The sequence below is a fragment of the Podarcis vaucheri genome, assembly GCF_965113315.1.
Source record: "Podarcis vaucheri genome assembly, chromosome: 14".
Classification (NCBI taxonomy): Eukaryota; Metazoa; Chordata; class Lepidosauria; order Squamata; family Lacertidae; genus Podarcis; species Podarcis vaucheri.
In genome coordinates this window covers 6789307-6809412 of record NC_138752.1, presented here as the reverse complement: position 1 = coordinate 6809412, position 20106 = coordinate 6789307, and the positions used below count along the sequence as shown (strand labels likewise).

Here is a 20106-nt window from a genome sequence, read left to right as displayed (position 1 = left end):
AAATTCTTAATGCTGTGCCTGCTAAATACAAAGTCATGCATGATGGGTTCATTGGATTTGTAATTATTCCAAGGAATACGATGCATGTGGCAGAGCTTAACTTGACTGTTGTGGTCTGACAAAGACAATAAAGTGTGTGTGTGTGTGTGTGTGTGTGTGTGAGAGAGAGAGAGAGAGAGAGAGAGAGAGAGAGAGAGAAGTGTGTGCGTCACTCTTTCTTACATACCCATTTATTAGGGTAAGAGATGCTAAGCACTTCCGAGCTTGTAGGGATGCCTGGGAGGTCAGGCTAGCTGTTTATTGCGGGCTGGAAAGCCTGGTCAGCTTTCTGTAAACAAAAAAGATGGGCTATCTCAACCTACCAGAGGAGGGTTTAAACATTGTTTTATGTTGTCTTGGGCTCTGAGATATGCTTTGCTGCAATCCACAGACTTCGAGAGCTGTGAGTGTAGAGCCTTGTGCACAGCCTCTGAAAGGGGTAAGAGAGACATGATTTTCAGAAGGTGTGTCATTGCTCACAAAGGTTTTGAATAGTTTACCATTTTGAAAGTACTCCAAACACTTAAAGAGCATGCTACCCCCTGAAGGCCCCTCTGTTTATCAGCAGCCTCTCTCTGTGTGTGCTTGAGTAAAAAAGATTTGGCATTTCTTCTGAAAAATTCTGAGGCTTGGGCGTTTCCAGATGTCTGGATGAGGGAGCCATCAAACTGGGAAGTGGCTTTTGAGAATGTCTTTTCATTAAATTTCAGGGTTCAGAGTCATACATCTTATTAATAATGTACTGCAGCAAAGATTTATTTAACAAGAGTTATATATCGCTGGATTTTCAACACATCTAAACAGTTTACAAAAAACCAATGTAAAATGTATATTTAAAATACAGATAAACTCAAAAGTTGCAAACAACTTCACCTAAAATTTTGAAAAGTAAAACCAGCAGTTTTTTTTTTAAAAATATATGCATCAAAATTAAATTTCTGAGTAGACATGCCTAAAGAAAAACTTTTGCAGCAGGTGTTGATAGCAATATAGTGAGGCTTCCTGCCTAGTATCAGTTGGCAGCTTGGCACCCTTGCGTGTTTAAATCAGGCTGAATTGTACCCAGTCGTTCCTTTTCTGAGTCCTGGTCTAAGTGCTCTAGAAATGGAATCAGAAGATGGGAGGCAAAAAAAGAACGAATAAAGCTTAGAGGGAAATGGTTGTATTATTAATGGTCCATGAGGAGGTGAGAGCAGAACTTTAAGAGCAAGGCTTTGGATCTGTTCACCTGAGCCTAATTTGTGCTGGATTGGGTCCTATGCCTTGATTCTATTTAAAGTGAAGCATCTGCCTATATTTAAAGTCTAAAATACCTTCATTGTCAAGTTGCAATTATAAGCGCTGATCTGTTTACTCATAGGCTGCCTAATCTCACTATCCCGGTAATTCTTTTTTGTTCTTGTATTTTTAAATTTTTGTTTCTAGTAACAAAAAATAAAACCTGCTTTTAGCTTGTGAGGTGGGGCGGGGGTGAGCTGGCAGTCATCTGCAGGTGATCAAATGACTTAAGAGACCTGGTTTTAATTTGTGGGCTGTTCTGACTGTAACAAAGGAAAGCTCGCTCTTTTTTGTGGAATTGGCAGACTTTTTCACCACATCTGGAATTAATGAAGCCTTTTGAGACCACATCACTTGTGTTCTGCCGCAAGAATTCTTTGATCTTCGGAATCCAGACTGGAAGAAATGCAGCTTGATATCACTGCAGCTATGTTTTTGGAAGCTATACTTAAGATACTGGATCACAGCAAAACTATATAAAGTTGTGTGCCTGCACTAGAACACTTCTGGTCCTTTTTGAAAGGACCCTTTTCCTCCACTTTTTATTATAAAAGTGGTCTGCATTATATTGCTGTCACAGATTTCTTGCAGATAATTTTTTTTCTTTTCAGTTTCTCCTTGCACTGATTATTAAACTGAGCTTCAGACTTGCTCACATGAATTGTTGAGCATTTTCCCAGTGCAGTTTCAAAGTAGCGTGTTTTTATCACTGTTGGCGTTAATACAATAATATTCATCTCCATTTCTGCATTCTGTAAGTCTTATTGAAGGAACTGCAGTACATGCTAAAATGTTTGGGATTCAACTTGTAAATTAAGTATTCTCTGTCTGCCTGGTGTCTTTGGATTCTGAAGATTTAAAATTGGGCATTTGGTTACTAAGTATGTGTGGGTGTATACAATCCATGCTATGAATGTACTAGTGTACTTCCTGTAAATTGCAGCAAACTGTACTGTACAAAATTAAATCTGTCAGGCTCTCCACTGCAGATAAAAAAATCAGAGTTTTTTTAATTGCTTTTAAAAGTTGGTGGCTTCTGTCACCCTCCTCTTCCAAGTGCACAAAACAGCTTTGAGATCGGTTGACTACTGTGTAGAATGTTCAGTTGTGCAGTTCCTTTTTATTACTTTTATAACAGTAAAACAAGCAGAAGATCTTACATAGTCTTTTAAAGAAGACAGTAACTAAGATGACTGTGTTATTATTGTCAGCTCTCATTTATCCAACAAGGGAAAATCATTCTTTCCAAAGTCAGAATGGTGATCCATAGCTGTGAGGGGAGGGATAGGGGAGGGCAGCCCTGTCAGGGGGGTTGCAGGTTGTTCTTTGCGTTATTGCCATTCGCAGGCTGGATGCAGAGAGACTCTTGGATTACGTGATGCAGAAACCACAGGCAAACAGACTGCGTGGCACACTTGGAAATAAGCAGGAAAGTCCATGGGTGGATTTGACAGTCTCCAGTTTGATCACAGCAGCTCATCAGATGTAGACTAAACCCCAAAATTTAGCAGTTGTTACTGTTTCAACAGCCATTACATAGGATTATTTCCCCCCCCCCCCGACAATTTCTTGAAAAGTAAAAAATATTTACAACTCCTTAAAAATAAAAAGGAAGTACAGTAATTACTATTCAATTACATTACGTAAATTATATAAGAATAATGGGGATTGGTATCAAGAAAGGAAACGTGGATTATAGTTAAAGTGAAGGCAGCTGTGATTAAGGTTCAGTCGGCATTGGATAATTTTGATCATATATATTGTGATGTTTATGTTGATTTTTTCTGTGAACTGCCCTGAGACCTCCGGGTATATCATCATCATCATCATCTTTTTGTTCTCTAGTAGGAAGATGTAGTTAATATGATATATTGATATTTCATTGTGAAATAAATTAATAGAATGTTAATGAATTAATCTTCTAAGAAATAGTTTTGTTTTGATGTATCAGGTTATGTATTACTTGAGCTTGCCAAATATTGACTTCTTAAATGCAGGTAGGAAAAAGTAATTGGAATTGTGAGATGTCATTAGTAGCCTTCATTGTGAATATTTATTGCATTTCAAAGCACAGCACATTTTAAGAATCTATCAGAATGAGATAATAACGTTAAGCTATACATGCCAGATTTTGAAGTGGTTTGAGCTCCTCGAATAGTAGGCAACTGAGTGATTCATGTAAGTTGTATGTAAGAGAACAAAAACATGTAGTACATGTGCACACACAATAATTAAAAGTTTTTGTAGAATACATTTTGGACTAGATTTGAAATTGCAGCACTAATTACTATACACCTTGTAAGCAAAATATCTTCACTTTATACGACACAGTTGTTCACTTGTTGACTGCAGTTGAAAGTATCCTGGCTGATTCTCAAATGATAATGTTGCTCATTGTATTAGCATGAAATATTTAAAGCATGACATTCTGAAGTAGTAGGCCGTGCGTGTGTGTTTGTAGCCTTTCCAGACTTGTAAGAATTTGCTTGTTGCTTGTTGAAATTCTGTTTTACTTGCAGAAGTGTGGTGTATTGCAGGAGCAAATAGAAAATGAATTTATTTACAAATTACACTGCTGCAATGAAGAAGTGGGGTGCGGTAGTGAATTTATGTGTGGAGGGATTTTGAGCTTAGAAGATTCAGAGTAATTTCTTTGTTGTTTTTAGATGATTCTGGAAGTTTAGCAATATGAAAGTAAGACAATGTAGCAGAAATTAACTTGGATGCAAACAACAACATGACAGATTTAGAATGCTGAATTTCCTTGGAAAATCATAACTTTGCCTCTTAAAAAGGGAAAGATTACTACTCTTAAACAGTAAAACAACTAAAATGAAATAAAATGTTATACAATTTGAATAAAATAGTGTAAACCAAAATCAGCTTAAATTCTGAATTTCCCTAGAAAAACACATCATTCTCTCGAGAATTTTGATTGGTTGTCTATAGAACATGATACAACATGTAAAATTTATATTGTCCATGTGAGCTTTGTGCTATTCTGATACTCAGAACAAATTACTGGGCTTAGATTTCTTCTCTTGTGTTTTGTACCTGGCTCTGGTTTTTGGACTTCATAAGTCTAAAAAGAAAAGAAGAAGAAGAAGAAGAAGAAGAAGAAGAAGAAGAAGAGTTTGGATTTGATATCCCGCCTTTCACTCCCCTTCAGGAGTCTCAAAGCGGCTAACATTCTCCTTTCCCTTCCTCCCCCACAACAAACACACAACAAAGACCCAAGAAGCTTGAAATCCACTCACTCTGATTACACATGTACTCTTTTGAATAGTTGTAGAGGGGTAGCCACTTTAATGTGGTGCAACAATAGGTTTATGACACCTTAGACTAGATAATTTATCATGGCATCTGATGTAGTAGAAGATGGTCCATTAAAGTTTATCCTTTGATACTCTATATTTTTACCTGACTCCTGGAATTGTAACTTGAGCAAACAATGAACAAATTCAATGCCTCTAATTCAAATATTGTTTAGGGAGCCTGCTGTCTGTTCTTCCTTTTTCTTTTTTAATTTAAGTAATTGCTCATGTTTGGACTTTTATCAGGTTGCCTCTTTGAATTAGTACCCTGGAGGGGTGGGGGAGATGGCTGTGCGGAGCTAAGCCTGCTCACTATCACTTTCTAACTTCCAGGAAAGGTATTTGCAACTGAGGAATTAAGTTTTAGCTTCAGAGCTGGCTGTGCTTGTTCAATTATCCTGTGTTCCACTGGAACCTTTATTGTCACTTTTAACAATTACATGTTTATCTTTCCTTTCCCTTCCATTTTATTGGTTTAGGTATATGCGCCATCTAATTCAGATGACTTTAACAGAGAATCTCCAAATTACCCATCTCCTAAACCACCAAGCAGTATGTTTGCTAGCACTTTCTTTTTGCAAGGTAAGATGTTGTGAACTGAGCAACTTTTTAAAAGACTAGCATAGCAAGTAAACAAATATTATTGGGTGAGATTAGAATTTGGGGAGGGAGAAAACGTTCATACATTATAGGAGAGTTTGTGGGAAATGAAAATGTGCTATTGCTTTTTCCTGGTTCATTTTCATTATGCTAATCTTATGTTAAGTATATGCTTCGATTTCATAGGTCATGTCATTTCAGGGCCCATTTCTTCTATATCAGATTATAATTTCATGTTTTGGTTAAGAGCCTAAAAACAGCCTAGTTATCATTCCTATTGCATAGCTGACCCCTGTGCAGGTGCTGGTGAAGTCTGTAGTATCATCTGCTCACAACACAAGCTCAGACACATGCCAATTGCTTAGCAAGAATAGCAAAACTCCATCAGCAGTGACAGCCACTCCCACAAAAAGCATAGCAAATTTGCATCTACCAGCCAATAACATCACCCACAAACCTCTCTCCTACCAAATGTGAAATGACAGCCGTACACCCAGAGGACTGACACACACTCCATACCTTTCTCTTGTCCTATGCAAAGGCAATCTTCCCTTTCCCTCCCCAGGGTCCTTGGCTAAGATTTATTTATTCAGTAAATGTTTAACCTTTCTTTCAATAAAATGTTCCCAAGTTGGTGAACAGCTATGATAAAATTAATACAACAAAGAAGAAAAAAGAATGGAGACAAGTAGCAACTGCAGGCTCTGAGCTGCAGATTCATCCATTCTGAATGAAAAAAGGTTACAAGGCTTGCTTAAGCAGACCCGTCTCCTGGCTCTGACAGATTCCTTGTGGGGAGATGGTTCAGTGGGTTCCGAGTTTAGTAGGAAAAGCCCTCAGGACCACTGCCACTAATACTACAGTAGGCACTTGCAGTAAACTGCTGTCACTAGACCTCCCATGGGTGACAGTGAAGAGGTTACATAATTGAGAAGGTCCTTCCAGACCCAGCTTGAAAGCAGAAGACCAGCACAATTTGGTTCGGAAACAGGCAACAAATGGAGCTTATGTGAAATTGACATTCTGAATTCTGTTCAGACAGCAATAGCAACCTGTCTACTAGTTACACTTTCTGAATGTTTCTCCATTTGCCTCACATAGAGCCTGTTGCTATACTCTAAACAGGAGGTTGTAGCGACATACATCACAGTTATGAGTTCCCTCTCTTCTTGCCATAGCTATGTTTTTGGATTAGGGTTGACTGAGTGGTGCAGAGAGCTGATTGGCCAGGGAACAGGAGATTGACAGGAGTGCCTCTAAATACAAGGAAGCATAAAATATGTGTGGGACAGAAAAGAGTGTGTGGCTTTGAGATTTTGAGGATTTTTTTAAAAAACTGACTTTTTCAGTGAGAGGGCTGTGTCCCAGTAGCCCCAGTGGACCAGCCTCCACTGACTCGGAATAAAATTTAGCTAGGGTATAAAATGTACATGACATGAGCAATGAAGTGCCGGTACAGCATGTGCTGTTTTACTAATCTAAGATCATTCTTTTTCTATTTTGTTTTTATTACAAATAAAGATGGGACTCACAGTGCTTCAGACCTTTGGAGCCCTTCCAATGGAATGAGCCAGGCTGCCTTTGGTGGGATGCTAGAAAGTTCCTCCTCTCACATGTCACAGTCCAGCAGCTATGGCAGTCGACACACACATGACCGCTTGGTAAGACATTAACTCTTGATCTTTCAGTTTGGACAGTTGAAACACAGTTGTTAAAGTTTACTATCCTTTAAGAGACTGGTTTTGCTGGACTATGGGTATAAGTAAATTGTCATTTAAACCTTTAGCTGATTGATCTATGATAGCCAAGCATGAACAAATTTTAATCTGCACAAAAGGACAAAGGTGTACACTTTTTAAAAAGCTCCTTAGGTCCTTGTATGTTGCTGTAATACAGAATGGAAAAGGAAAAACTAACAGGATATTGAGTAAGTGTATTGAATGAATATAATTCTATGTTATGGAGGTTGGTGTTGTACATACGGTATTATTTATGGGTTTTGATGTTTTCCATACTGAATTTCATTTTTAATATTGTACATACTCCTATTTTGCTATTTCTTTGTAAACCGATTTGTGATCTTTTCTTATTAAAAGCAGCATATAAATACTTGAAATAAATAAAATAAATAATAAAATAGTTTAATCTTGGGGGAAGCTCTTGTTTGTTAATATTGTAAGTTTACTCTCACTTTCTTCAGTCTTCCTGCACATTCTTATCCTGGGTGATGGCAATTTGTCTGAGGAGCCTGTAACTCATAATAAAATAGACAGGAAGCAGTGGCTTACATTCTACCAAGAGTTTTCACATTAAAGGGATGTAAGCAGTGATATCCCCCATTAATTTTATATTTACAGTGGTACCTTTGGATACGAATGGGCTGTGACTATCCAATAAGTTATCTTGAAGTTCTAATAGAACAGGAAACATCACTTTGGGTCTTATAGGAAATTATAGTTCCGCAGAACATGAATGAGATTACATAAGCCCTAGGTTTGTGCCTTACCCTCCTTGACAGGAAGAGGAGGAGATTGGAAGCTTTTGCTTACAGTTTTAATATAACCTCAGCTTCCTCTTATATCAAGGCGGTTTGTTAGGGCATGCCAGGCTCAAGCCATAGTTTTGGATCCTGGTTGTTTTTATACCACAGTTCCCAAAATTAAGGCATAAGCTTCAGTCACCCTCATGTAGCCATTTCACTCCTCATTTTGTGTGAGTAGTAAAACAACCCAGAAAGTTGCAGTTCACCATATTCTCCCATTATGTCCTGGCTGGGAACTGTGGTTAATGGCTTTCAAACAAGCTGGGAGACAGAAGCCAACTTTAAACCATAAGATTTTTATAATCTGAATTCAACCAGTGAGGAGCTGGGGTTAATTTACAGCCAGAAGTGGAAACTTCTAGACTTCACCTCATAGCTTAGGAAGGGGTGGGAACCACATAACCGTAAGGCTCATTCACTTAGCAGGAAGCATTGTATCTGAATTGTCTCTCAATCCATCTGTGGCTGTTAGCCCTAATAGCTAAGAATAGAATCTTGATAATCATGACACATTTCTAGCTGCTCCTGAGCTAGATAAACTTTGGTCTGTTGTAGATATACAGTTCTGACATTCTTAACTTGCATGTTCTGGTTTACTTTTTATTTTGTTAATAATAACTAAGGTACATATTTTGGTTGTGATCCCCATTTTCTGCTTTTTCCTAGAGCTATCCCCCACATTCAGTCTCACCATCAGATATAAACGCCAGCCTTCCTCCAATGTCTAGCTTCCACCGAGGCAGTACCAGCAGTTCGTCGTATGTTGCCTCACACACTCCACCTGTCAATGGATCAGATAACAACAACATACTGGGTGAGATTTTTTGAATCCCTAAAGCATCATGGGAAGATTATGACTAATCTAGAACTCTGTATGTCCATGCTGATGCTGTTTAATGGTCCATGTGGAGTGTAAAAGTGAATGTGTCATTTCACAAGCTTTTGTTGCATCGTTTGGGGTCACAGCATTGTCAGTGCTGACTGCTGGAATTTTGCCTGAAGAGATGGTTCCAGGGCAGGATGGGTGGGTGGATATATTTGGTAGTGTGGAGTACTTTTTAGTGCTGGGCAAATTATTATACAAAGTGAGAACTGGGCTTCCAATTCATTACTTTGTTTTTCACCGAGAGAGCCCAGCCAAAATTTATTCTCTCTCCCCCCCCCCCACTAATGGATTCATTCAAGAATCTAGTGTATCATTCTTAAAGGTGAGGAAACTCTGACAGTATTGTTTAATTGATGTGGGCATTATTTCTAAAGTACAGACAACTGCATATTTAAGCGGGGGTTTCGTTCCAGACTACTGCACATTTAAGTGAAATCACATATATTTGAAACACCATCGAAAAAGCCTGCATTCCACGCCTTTTTGTTACGTTTTTGTGATGTTTTGGGGTCACTTCCTGGTTCGGCGTGCTGCATGTGTGCACAGTTGCCCTCATATCAGACACTCCTAAAACAGTGGCTGCCTGTACCCAATCTGGAGGATTTTTTTTTTTGTAATGTCAGATTGTAGACCAACTTGGTGAATACACTTGTTTTATTACAGAACTTCTGTGAGAAATGCATTAAAATGTTTATTTTAAATGGTGCTGAAGGCAGCTCGAGTAGATTTAATGAAGGAGTCAGAGACCTCTTTGGGGTGTATTGCAGGTCTCATTGTTGAACTCACAAGCAGTGTGTTGGTTGCTAGATAATCTGGTGGTGGGAGATTCTGAGATTCCCAAACAGTAATTTATACACACACATTCCCCAAAGGTGATTTACACAAAGGGTTTCTTTGTCAGCAACATTCTTTACAGCTTCATTCTGAAATGCTGTGCAGTTCTCAGCTATTAACAGTCTGGTGTTGAACAACAACTGCAGTGGAGGTTAAGTTACTCCTCTTCTCCTTTGGCAATCCCTCGTAGCTGAGTAAGATTGTCTTCCATGAATACAGTCTTGACAGTGAGTCCGTAAGTGACTGTGGAGGCCAATTCTGGATCCACACGTCCTTCCACAGTGGGGATATGGGTTTCTGGGTGGGAGTTGATCACCGTGAGGGTTTGCCAAACATGCCTTCCTCCTAGCTCATTTCTCCTTTTCACCCTGAGTTCGTGCTTCTTCAAAGTCCATGACACCTTTAGTAAAGGCTGTTCTCCAATTGGAGTGCTTACAGGCCAGTGTGGCTTGCCAATCAGAAGGTCAGCAGTTCGAATCCCTGCGATGGGGTGAGCTCCCGTTGTTCAGTCCCAGCTCCTTCCCACCTAGCAGTTCGAAAGCACGTTAAAGTGCAAGTAGATAAATAGGCACCGCTCCAACAGGAAGGTAAACGGTGTTTCCGTGCACTGCTCTGGTTTGCCAGAAGCGGTTTAGTCATGCTGGCCACATGACCTGGAAGCTGTCTGTGGACAAATGCCGGCTCCCTCGGCCTATAGAGCAAGATGAGTGCCACAACCCCAGAGTCGTCTGTGGCTGGACCTAACGGTCTGGGGTACCTTTACATTTATATTACATTTTTAGATTTCGCCTGAGAGCATCTTTAAACCTCTTTTGTTGACCACCGGCATTATGCTTTCCATTCTAAAATTGGGAGTAGAGTAGTTGGAAGACAATAATTAGGTATCTGAACAACATGACCAGTCCTATGAAGTTGATGTTGAAGAATCATTGCTTCATCACTGGCAATCTTTGCTTCTTCCAGTACACTGACATTAATTTGCCTGTCTTTCCAAGTGATGTTACTCAGATGGTATTATGTCTACAGTTCCAATCTCCTGGAAATTTTAATCTGATTGAGCATGCAATGCTATTGGACAGTGTTCACTACATGGTCCTAGTACTACTTACAAGTATAAAGCATTAAAAGGTATATTGTCTACAATGCTGCATTTGGGAGGAAAATGTTGCAAAGACTGACTCCTAATAATTGGAAAAATGTAGCTTTCTAGCTGTCTAAAGGAGTGAGTATATTCCCGATATGAAGACTGCACCACTGGGAAAAGGGAAGATTGGTCTTGCATTTGAATTTCTGTTCTCAGTAGAATCAGGATGGTGGAGGCCACCTGATCCCCCATAACAGTGAATATAATACCCAAGTTGAACTGACCTGGCTCTGGGTTATAGGCTAACTATCTAAGAGTCATGGGGATGGCCATATGTCCTATCCTCTTCTTGGTTTTTCACTTGCTGACAGTCTGGTGGCTTTTATAACTATTCTAAAGTTTGTCAATCCTATTGGGGTTTTGTGTATAGGTAAGGAAAGCTCTCCATATCTTCTCTTGGTATTTACAGCCTAAACCTACCTAACACAACTAAGATGAGGTATGTTCCCAAATATTAAGACTCCCACACCCCTGTACCACTGAGAAGAGCAATTCACCAGTGAATCCAATTTTCCCTTATGGTCTTCCCCATATTTTTCCTTTTTAAATCATAGTAATCCTTTTGAAAGAGCATGAGTATTAAATAGCAGCATACCACAATTATCTTCTGCATTAAATCAACATTCACATTGTTTTTTCTTTACAGTCAACAGAGGCAATGCTGCCGGAAGCTCACAGACTGGGGATGCTCTTGGAAAAGCCTTGGCATCTGTAAGCAATACTATCTGAAGCACTTTCTGGAATAATTTAAGCTGCATGCAAGTTCTTGTCCTTTTGTTTATATCAGGCATATGCGTTGAATATTAGACTGCCGCCATCTCTGTTGTCCTTCCTCTTCCAGCAAGCATTTGAAGTGGATATCTTTCGTATTCTGCATTTGTATTGAAATTGTTTATATTTGTTTTTCTTGTTTTATCTCCTGTTGTTTGCTGTCCTAGGCTCCAGTTAGCTATTTTGACAGAGGCCATTTTTGCTTGGGTTGGTCAGAATTTGATCCCTGCCCAGCTACTAGTTTGGCTAACAAGGCCCTTGGGGGGGGGAATGGGAGAGAGTAGGCCAAGTTCCTAACCCAAACCCCCAATGTAACCTTAGCTTGTATGGTTAGGCAGTTGGACAGAGGACAGTAGGTGGCAGGGGTGTAGATTTATTGTGTTTGGATGAAAGAAGAAGTATATGTAACTGAAGGGTGGACTTCAGTTGTCATGGTAACTTAGGTCTCCCATCCTGTGCTGTTCTTGGTAGGTCATTCCATAAACCATTTCTGTCATAGCTGATGGTGATGCATTCCATCTCCTCCAACAGTTCATGCTAAAGTCTGCACACTTGGAATTCTGGTATTTCTCCACCTGCTCCCACTGACCCAAACAGTGTCATGCAAGTTACAGATAGGTAGCCGTGTTGGTCTGCCATAGTCAAAATAAAAAAATTCCTTCCAGTAGCACCTAAAAGACCAACTAAGTTAGTTCTTGGTATGAGCTTTCGTGTGCATGCACACTTCTTCAGATACACTTCTTCAGATCATGCAAGCTATACTTCAGGAAGCAGATAGTAATATAAAGGGATCACGGTGTGTTTGTTCTGGAGTTTTCTTTTTAACCTGGTTCATAGCACTATGAACTGTTGCTGAAGTAGTTAAATCTTCTTGAAATTGTGAACCTGCTTCTTTTTACTAGCTTTTGAATATTGTTAGTAGCAACAAAAAGCGTGTCTAATTGTAAAATTCGGGTGGTGTGCATCATTTCAAAAACACAAGCCTTTCATGTGTGAATCATCAGAAGATACAACATTCTCCCTCAGTTTAAGTATTAAAGACCATACAGACCACTATGTGATTAAACATGTAAGGCCAGATAATACGTTTGCAAAGGTTCTTTTATTTTAGGTCTAAGCCTGGATAATTGTGGTCTTAATCTCAGAGTAGGCAAGAAAGAGAATTGTACATGAAAGTATTTACACAAAGTTCCCAAAGCCCAACGGATTATACATTGGTTTGGATAATGAACCAGTGTAGATAGAAAGCAAAGAAAATCTGGGTATTTGTGCCATTTGTAATGTGTTTCCCTGAACATTTGCCAAACAATAACCTTTTTAAGATTGTGCCCATGGAGGGTTATATGGCAGGAGAAACATCTGGTTTATTTCAGTGCTTAATGCCAAATCAAAACACTTGGTCTTTAATTTAAAGGAGATCAAAGTGGAGAGCTGTTTAACTTTGTTGATTATATCAAATCTCTTTGTCAGAACCTGTGTTTTGATTCCTACCTCCAAACCAGGGGGGAACAGCCTTTGTGCTGCTTAGATAGCTAAATGGCCAGTAGTCCTTGAACAAAGGAGGAGAAAATGTTTGGAAGTTGACTTTTCCAAGTAATTCCTGAATGGCCTTTGTTGCTTGAGGCCCAGTGACATTAGCATGACAAAGCTTAACTGAAATGTACTCTGTTTTAAAACAGTGTGCTAACAGCTCCAAGGCTTGGTGCTGCAGGCTGTCAGTTGTTTAGGCTTTGTGTGGAGGGCTTTTCATTTGGCCAGGCATATTGGCATCCCACTGGTTAGAATGGACCATGACTAATCAAAAGAGGGCTCTTATTTGTTGCAAGAAAAAACGTGTTAGAGGCAGAATGCCCCAGAAAATTCTTCCTCATTGGTCATCAGCAGCAAGAGTAGCAGCCCTCACTTGCATAAGAAATACTGGTCTCTTTTAACTGTGGGCTTTTAAAAATACACATTTTCTTTCTTCTATTTTTTTAAAAGCATCATGTCTTATCCGATTGTGATTATATTAGGCTTTGTTCTGCCTTCCCAAGTTTCTTAGATGCTTATTAGAAAGACTATAAAGTGAGTATTATGCATCTGAAACTTACAGGGCACTATGCACTAAGACAGAGATAAGAACCAAGATATGAAAGCTAGGAGCTAAATGGCACCTTAAACCTAGTTTTTGGGCGCAACAATGGAATGTCTATGTGCGCTTTTTTAATAACAAGAATACAAAGCTGAAAATGAATGAACTGCAGCTAAAATATTATGTTCATTTTTCACATGGTCTGGTCCTTTGCAAAATGCGCCTAGAACAATGGGAGTTTGGAACACTGGCACTAGAAAATTCTGACTCTGTCTCAGTGAATGAGGGCTATGGTGCAACTTAACAACTCTGGTTATTCACTTCATTGTGCTAGATCAGTTGCACGCTAGGGCTGGGCGATATATCAATACATGCTTTCTAACCATCTTATTTCCTTCAAAAATGTTCAAACAGAAACTATGACCTTGTATGTACTGACAGTTTGCTAATGTATAATAATTAGTTCAAATTACTGCATTTGTGCCTTTTCTCCTTTAGATTTATTCGCCTGACCACACTAGCAGTAGTTTCCCTTCGAATCCTTCAACACCTGTTGGATCACCATCACCTCTCACAGGTAAGGTCACCTCTCACAGCTAGGCCTGGGTGATATATCGCCCAGGACCAGTATGAGGAGCAGACTGCAATGTCAGCTTCACTCAGCTATATCGCTGGTGAAACCACCGCCGCTCCTGAGTCCCTCTGCTAGCAATGCCCACTGGAGGAAGTCAAGACTCTTGACTCCTCACGCTGAGTGTAACCGCCATCCCACTCTGCCCTCATACAGTGTGATACAGCTTGTTCCTCCCTCTGCATCTTTAAACTATCAGCTGAGGAACGTGAAGCTGTCCTTGCCTGAGCTGAACAGATTTACGGAGCCCCCATCTGCATGGGCTGGCGACTGGGTGGGGGCCCCGTGAAACTGCTCAGCTGGTTGCCGCTCCCCTCAGCTGAGCAGTTCAAAGAGCCCCCAGCCCAGCACTGGATCGTGTGCAAGCGGGGAGAACACTGAGATTGCCTCAGCTGGGGATCAGGAGCCCTTCTGCACCCCAGTTGAGCCATGCAAACAAGCTGCTTTGTCCCAGGCACTGGGGTGAAACTGCCTCAGCTCCTGCAGGGAGAGCCGCAGCAGTTTCACCCGGCACCTTGTGGGCAGAGGCCAATGCAGCTTGTTTTTTCAACATTGCGGTCTATCTCCAGACCGTGATGTTTGGCTGGTGAAATACTGAGATGTTGAAAAGTTGATATCACCCAGCCCTGCTCACAGTTTTTAGTTAATGTCTTCCTTATTAGATTACCTATTTTACTCTTTATTGTATTCTGCATATCCTTCTTAAGGATGGGTATATGTTTATTTCTTAAAAGAAATTTGGATGTTGCAGTCTGGTTTCACAGAGATACACTGTCTGCCAAATTTCCAACAGGCTGTCAGCTAATTTGGTTTCTCTGCTGATATCACAGCCATAGACGCAAGCTTGACAAGGAGAGCCCAGAGCTCTGCCATGCTGTAAGGGGCCCAGTCATAACTTACCACCATGGGGCCATTGCAACAACCTTGCATTTTAGGGTTCTGGTTTCACCCTCGGTAGTTTGACTTGATAGATTCTATGCTGATGGAGTTTTTTGTTTGTATGATTTGTTCTTTCACAGTTTTCCTAATCTTAATTAAATGAAGCAAAATCAAGATATAACTGTCACAATGGCCGTTTTTGATAATAGAAACACCTACATTTTAAAGACCTTGGGGCTACAGTGCTAAACACACTTAGTTGAGGGTAAACATCATTTAATTCAATGGGATTTACCTTTGAGTCAGCATGGATTAGGATAGTATAGTTAGCTACTTTTTAGTTCATTGGCTGCTTAAAATTGCTGTATAATGAAGTAACTTACAAAAATCAAAAATTATCTTCAACTTAGTCCTACTCAGAGTAGACTCATTGAAATTAACCTAATTTAGTCATGTTCTGTGCATCTACCCTGGGTAGGACTAACACTTAGTACTACTCCTGTTTGAATTTAGAGGCATTTCAGGAAAACCTTGCATAAACAACACAAGATGGTGATATTGCTTTTAATAACGCTGCACAAACCTTGAGTTTCCTTTTGAAAAAGTGTTTCTGTGAAATGTGTGTGTGTGTTTAATTTCTATTCCTTGCTGCTGTGTTCTGGAAAGGGAAGAGAGAATGCTGTGGGTGTTACATTATTGTGCCCTTAAAACAAAATCCTCTAAAGGAGTTTTGTGAATTGCTTGTAAGAACGGGTTGAGTGTTGTCTAGTGTGGAGAGGTACTTTTGGCAGCTGCATCATTCTTAGCGGATACTATTGCTTCCATTGATACTAGGGCCTCAGCTGCCAAGTAAATGTTGAACAGCTGTTCAACACACAGAGAATACTTATGAAAGCCCAATTTACTTAAATTTGTTATTTAACAAGGAATTAGAACTAATGGCAAGATGATGTAACTCTTAAAGTATATAGTCTGTACGATTTATACAAAAAACTTTATAGCAATCTCTGTATTGCATTTGCTGCTTGGTGAAATGTCCACACAAAATAGCTGATGTCTGTTATGCTGAAGCCTAACAATAATCCTGATCTATTATAGGTGTGGAGTGTAATAGCTTACTTTACTCTTCTTATATTGCCTGTCTTTCCCCCCAAATGGTGTTATGGCTATAAAAATGAGGCAGTAATTAAACAAGTTGGACAGAGGATAGAATCCCTCTTGTTGAGAAGTTTTCCAGGGTCTGGGTAGAAAATGTTTTTGTTTCATTTATTCAGAAGGATTATTCAGTTGCTGAGTCCTGAGAATTCTATAGCATCCTCCTTAACTCTGCTTCCAGCCACCACTAAGAAAGAGGGTGCAAGGGGGAGTCTTTTGACAAGGCTAATTTCTACATAGGATTCCCGTTTTCAGCAGAGTCATAACTTTTCTGATGTAATATGTTGGCTTTGAGTGCTGCGTTCATTTAAAATAATTCATGCTATTTAAAGGAACTCCTGATTTCATGCCAATCTGATCTTATTCCATGTTAGGCTCTCAGGAGGTTATTTCATCTGCCTCGATTTAGGGTCATAGCAAATAGTATCCAGCATTTGGGAAACATCACTAGATGTTCAGTTGCTAACTACTAGAATATTCATTGCTTCCCCATCTGCTTTTATTATTTTATTGTAAACTGCCCTAAGATTTCCCCCCTACCTCTCGATGGGCAGCATCCATTGTTTTAAGTAAATAAGTAAATAACATTTGTGTTGGCGCGTATTTGTCTCTCTTGGGAGACTACCATACTATCTAGGAAACGCCTAGCATCTGTGATAGAATTCTAGGACATAGGAAGCTGCGTCATACAGAATTAGACCACTAGGCCACGAAACAGAATTGGGCCAAAATCAGGCCGCAACAGAGTATCCACAGAAGGAATTTATGCATAATAAAGACCCGGTGTCCACTAACATGAGCACTTTGCATCCACCTATTGAAATCATAGAACGGCTGGATAGCCCGCCTTACAAAGACGATAGGCGACCGACACACAAAGCGACAAACCCTAAAAGTACGTTAGCTAATAATTGACAAAGACTCGATTGTGATAAAGCCAATCTTAAATTTTTATCATGGAACATTGCTGGTTGGCTTAATAAGGCGACTGACCAATCATTTGTCAACTTTATTCAAGAGCATGATATAGTCTTCCTGCAAGAGACATGGCTAACAGGGAATTTAGAGGTAAATGGTTTTGCCTCATTTTCGCTCGCAGGTTCACCAAGCAACAAAGGGGGACGAGCTACAGTATTGTGTACTCAAACCAGCAACAGCTCTCCATGGTTTCAGGAAGGAGCATTTCCAAGCTCTACCTGGAGATCCCATTGGGGACCTTGTACCAGCAAAGCACGTGCTCTGCCACTGAACTACAGTCCTTCCCAAAGCTCAAGTTTTAGAAGCTAAGAAGTCTTGTGTTACAAATGATGTGGAACTTCACTTTGCTACAGTAAATTGCCTTTTTTGTTTCCTGTTTCTCCTGCCTGCATCAGAATTTCTTCTGGTTGATTTTGACAGGTGCCAGTCAGTGGTCAAGGACTGGAGGACAAGCCCCTTCCTCTCCAAACTATGAAAATTCTCTGCACTCTTTGGTAAGAATTATTTAAAGCTAGTTATGACTTCATTGCCAAAAGATACCACTTTAATTTTAATAAATTCTACAGTCCTTAAAGGAAGCAGTAGTACAGCATTACAAATTGATTTTTTGCTAACAAAAATGGCTGTCTTTAAATGAACAATACCAAATATGTAGGGTGGGTCTTTGGCCATCTGTTTGCTGGGCATCAAGCTTCTGTATTAAAGACAGCTTATGTGATAGTCTTGTTAGAAATTATGCTACCTTTTTGTAACCCATCAGCAAATTCATGCAAGAAAAAAGGTGTGCAAATACTTCACAATTTAAAAAAAAAATTCTCGCATTTTTTGTTTTTGTCTTCAGTGTTTGACTATGAAACTGTCATAACAATGGAACTAGTGGTGCAGCAGTAAAACTGCTAGCACATTTGCAAAGCTAAGCAGGGTCTGGTATGGTTTCAAATTGGATGGGGAACTGTGTGTTGAGATTCCTGCATTGCAGGGGATTAGACTAGATGATGACCCTTGGAGTTCCTTCCAATTCTACTATTCTGTGTTTCTATGAAAAGTATTAAAATATGTCTTGCTCATCTTGCTACAAAAAAGTATGATAGCTCTTTATTTAGGAAATAAGGGCTTGATAATTTGATATGGAAATTGGTATAGAGATGATTGATTCTAACTTTCCTTCGCTGTTGCTGTGACTTCCATCTCTGATATTTCTTTAACACCTGCCGTATCTACAGAGCACTTATCGCAACAAGAATAATATAGAGTTGGACATGGATAATCAAAGTGATTAGGTGACGAGAACAACTTTCATATGAGAAAAAGTTGCATTTAGAGTTTTTTGGTTTAGAAAAGAAGGCAAATGCCATGGTAAACAAAAAAAGTAAAGAAAGTGGCTGTTGAGGTTTTTCTCCCTCCCTCTTGAAACTAGAATCCAGGGTCATCCAATAAAGCTGAATAGTGGAAGATGCAAAGAGGAAGCACTAGTTTGCACAACACAATGTTAAACTATGGAATTTGCTACCACACAATGTGGTAATGGCCATCAACTTGAATGGCTTTAAAAGGGACTAGACATATTAATGGAGGATAAAACTGTTGGTGGCTACAAGTCATGATGGCACATTTTATCTCCAAGATCAGAGGCAGCATACTTCTGAATACTAGTTGGGGAATAACATCAGGAGAAGTTTATTGCTCCCTTGCCTGCCTGGAGATTCCCATAAGCCTCTGCTTAGCCCTGTGAGAAACAGATTGCTAGAATGAGTAGGGCTTTTTTCTCATCTGTTCTTCTGTGTTGTGTGCTACATAGAAATGGCACATAGCCTTTGGTTGGGATTCTGAGGACATTCACTTGCAGGCAACCAGTAGTCAAGTATAGCTGGAAGTAAAGTGGTACCTCGGGTTAAGAACTTAATTCGTTCTGGAGGTCCGTTCTTAACCTGAAGCACCACTTTAGCTAATGGGGCCTCCCACTGCTGCCGCGCGATTTCTGTTCTTATCCTGAAGCAAAGTTCTTAACCCGAGGTACTATTTCTGGGTTAGCGGAGTCTGTAACCTGAAGCGCCTGTAACCCGAGGTACCACTGTACCATTTCCTAATGGGGGGGTGGAACAAAGACCTACAATGATAAAAAATAATAATAACATTTTCCATGCAACTAACAAATAAGAGTATTCTGTTACTGCCATACATTTACTAATAAATGTAAGCAGTATGTGGAAATTAGGTTTCCAATGTTACTACAATATTCAGTATTTTATCTTCTCATTTCTCAGTATAATTTAAATCTTTGTTGAATTAACTTAACTAACCACTGAGGCTGTCACACATACTAGCTGTTGATCTCACCTCTTTAAAATTACTTAACCTGTGCTTTGCTTCTTGTTCTGTCTTGACTTTGCCAGAAAAATCGAGTTGAGCAACAACTTCACGAGCATTTGCAAGATGCTATGTCATTCTTAAAGGATGTCTGTGAGGTACTATTTCTCTTTAGGTGGTGCCTTTTTATTTTTCCAGTTAACACTACTTACAGATTATTTCCTAAAGTAGCAGTAAATACCATATAGTATAGTATGGTAACCTTTGCCAACCAGCTGCCCTTCAGATATTTTGGACTAGAACGCCTATCAGTCCTAGCCATCTTGGGAAATTGGTGCTCCAAAACATGTGGAGGGTGCTACTTTGGTGAAAGCTGTAGATAACACATTTCCTTCAACCATTTTGTTATGTCACTTTGTAGAGAGTTTCCAAGGTTAAGCTGATTTTTGTCTACTCTGTTTAAATAAACAATAAACCTTAGTTAAGGACAGTAAAATTGCCATAGTCAGTGCAGTGGCTAGAGTGTTGGTTTTCGATACAGAAAATCTAGATTCAAAATCCCCACACTGCCACAAAATTCACTTAGCCTAATGCAAGTTACTATTTCAGCCTCACCTACTTTACAGAATGGTAGTTTTGAAATACTGTTCTGAGCTGTTTGGGAAAGTGATAAATTG

At 39.6% G+C, this 20106-nt stretch overlaps 1 protein-coding gene across 18 annotated transcripts in view; it reads left to right on the top strand.

Annotated features, from left to right (window-relative positions):
- The window catches only part of TCF12 (transcription factor 12), a 143758-nt gene that overhangs the window by 102158 nt on the left and 21494 nt on the right, over positions 1–20106 (top strand). For 14 of the 18 annotated variants that reach the window (XM_082198458.1, XM_082198465.1, XM_082198460.1 and 11 more), the window contains 7 exons: positions 5111–5213; positions 6753–6892; positions 8440–8587; positions 11284–11348; positions 13978–14056; positions 17543–17616; positions 19516–19587. In XM_082198458.1, the coding sequence (XP_082054584.1) occupies positions 5111–5213; positions 6753–6892; positions 8440–8587; positions 11284–11348; positions 13978–14056; positions 17543–17616; positions 19516–19587 (681 nt within the window). The remainder of the gene's footprint in view (positions 1–5110; positions 5214–6752; positions 6893–8439; positions 8588–11283; positions 11349–13977; positions 14057–17542; positions 17617–19515; positions 19588–20106) is intronic. The other 4 variants (XM_082198459.1, XM_082198452.1, XM_082198451.1 and 1 more) reach the window with 1 other exon arrangement.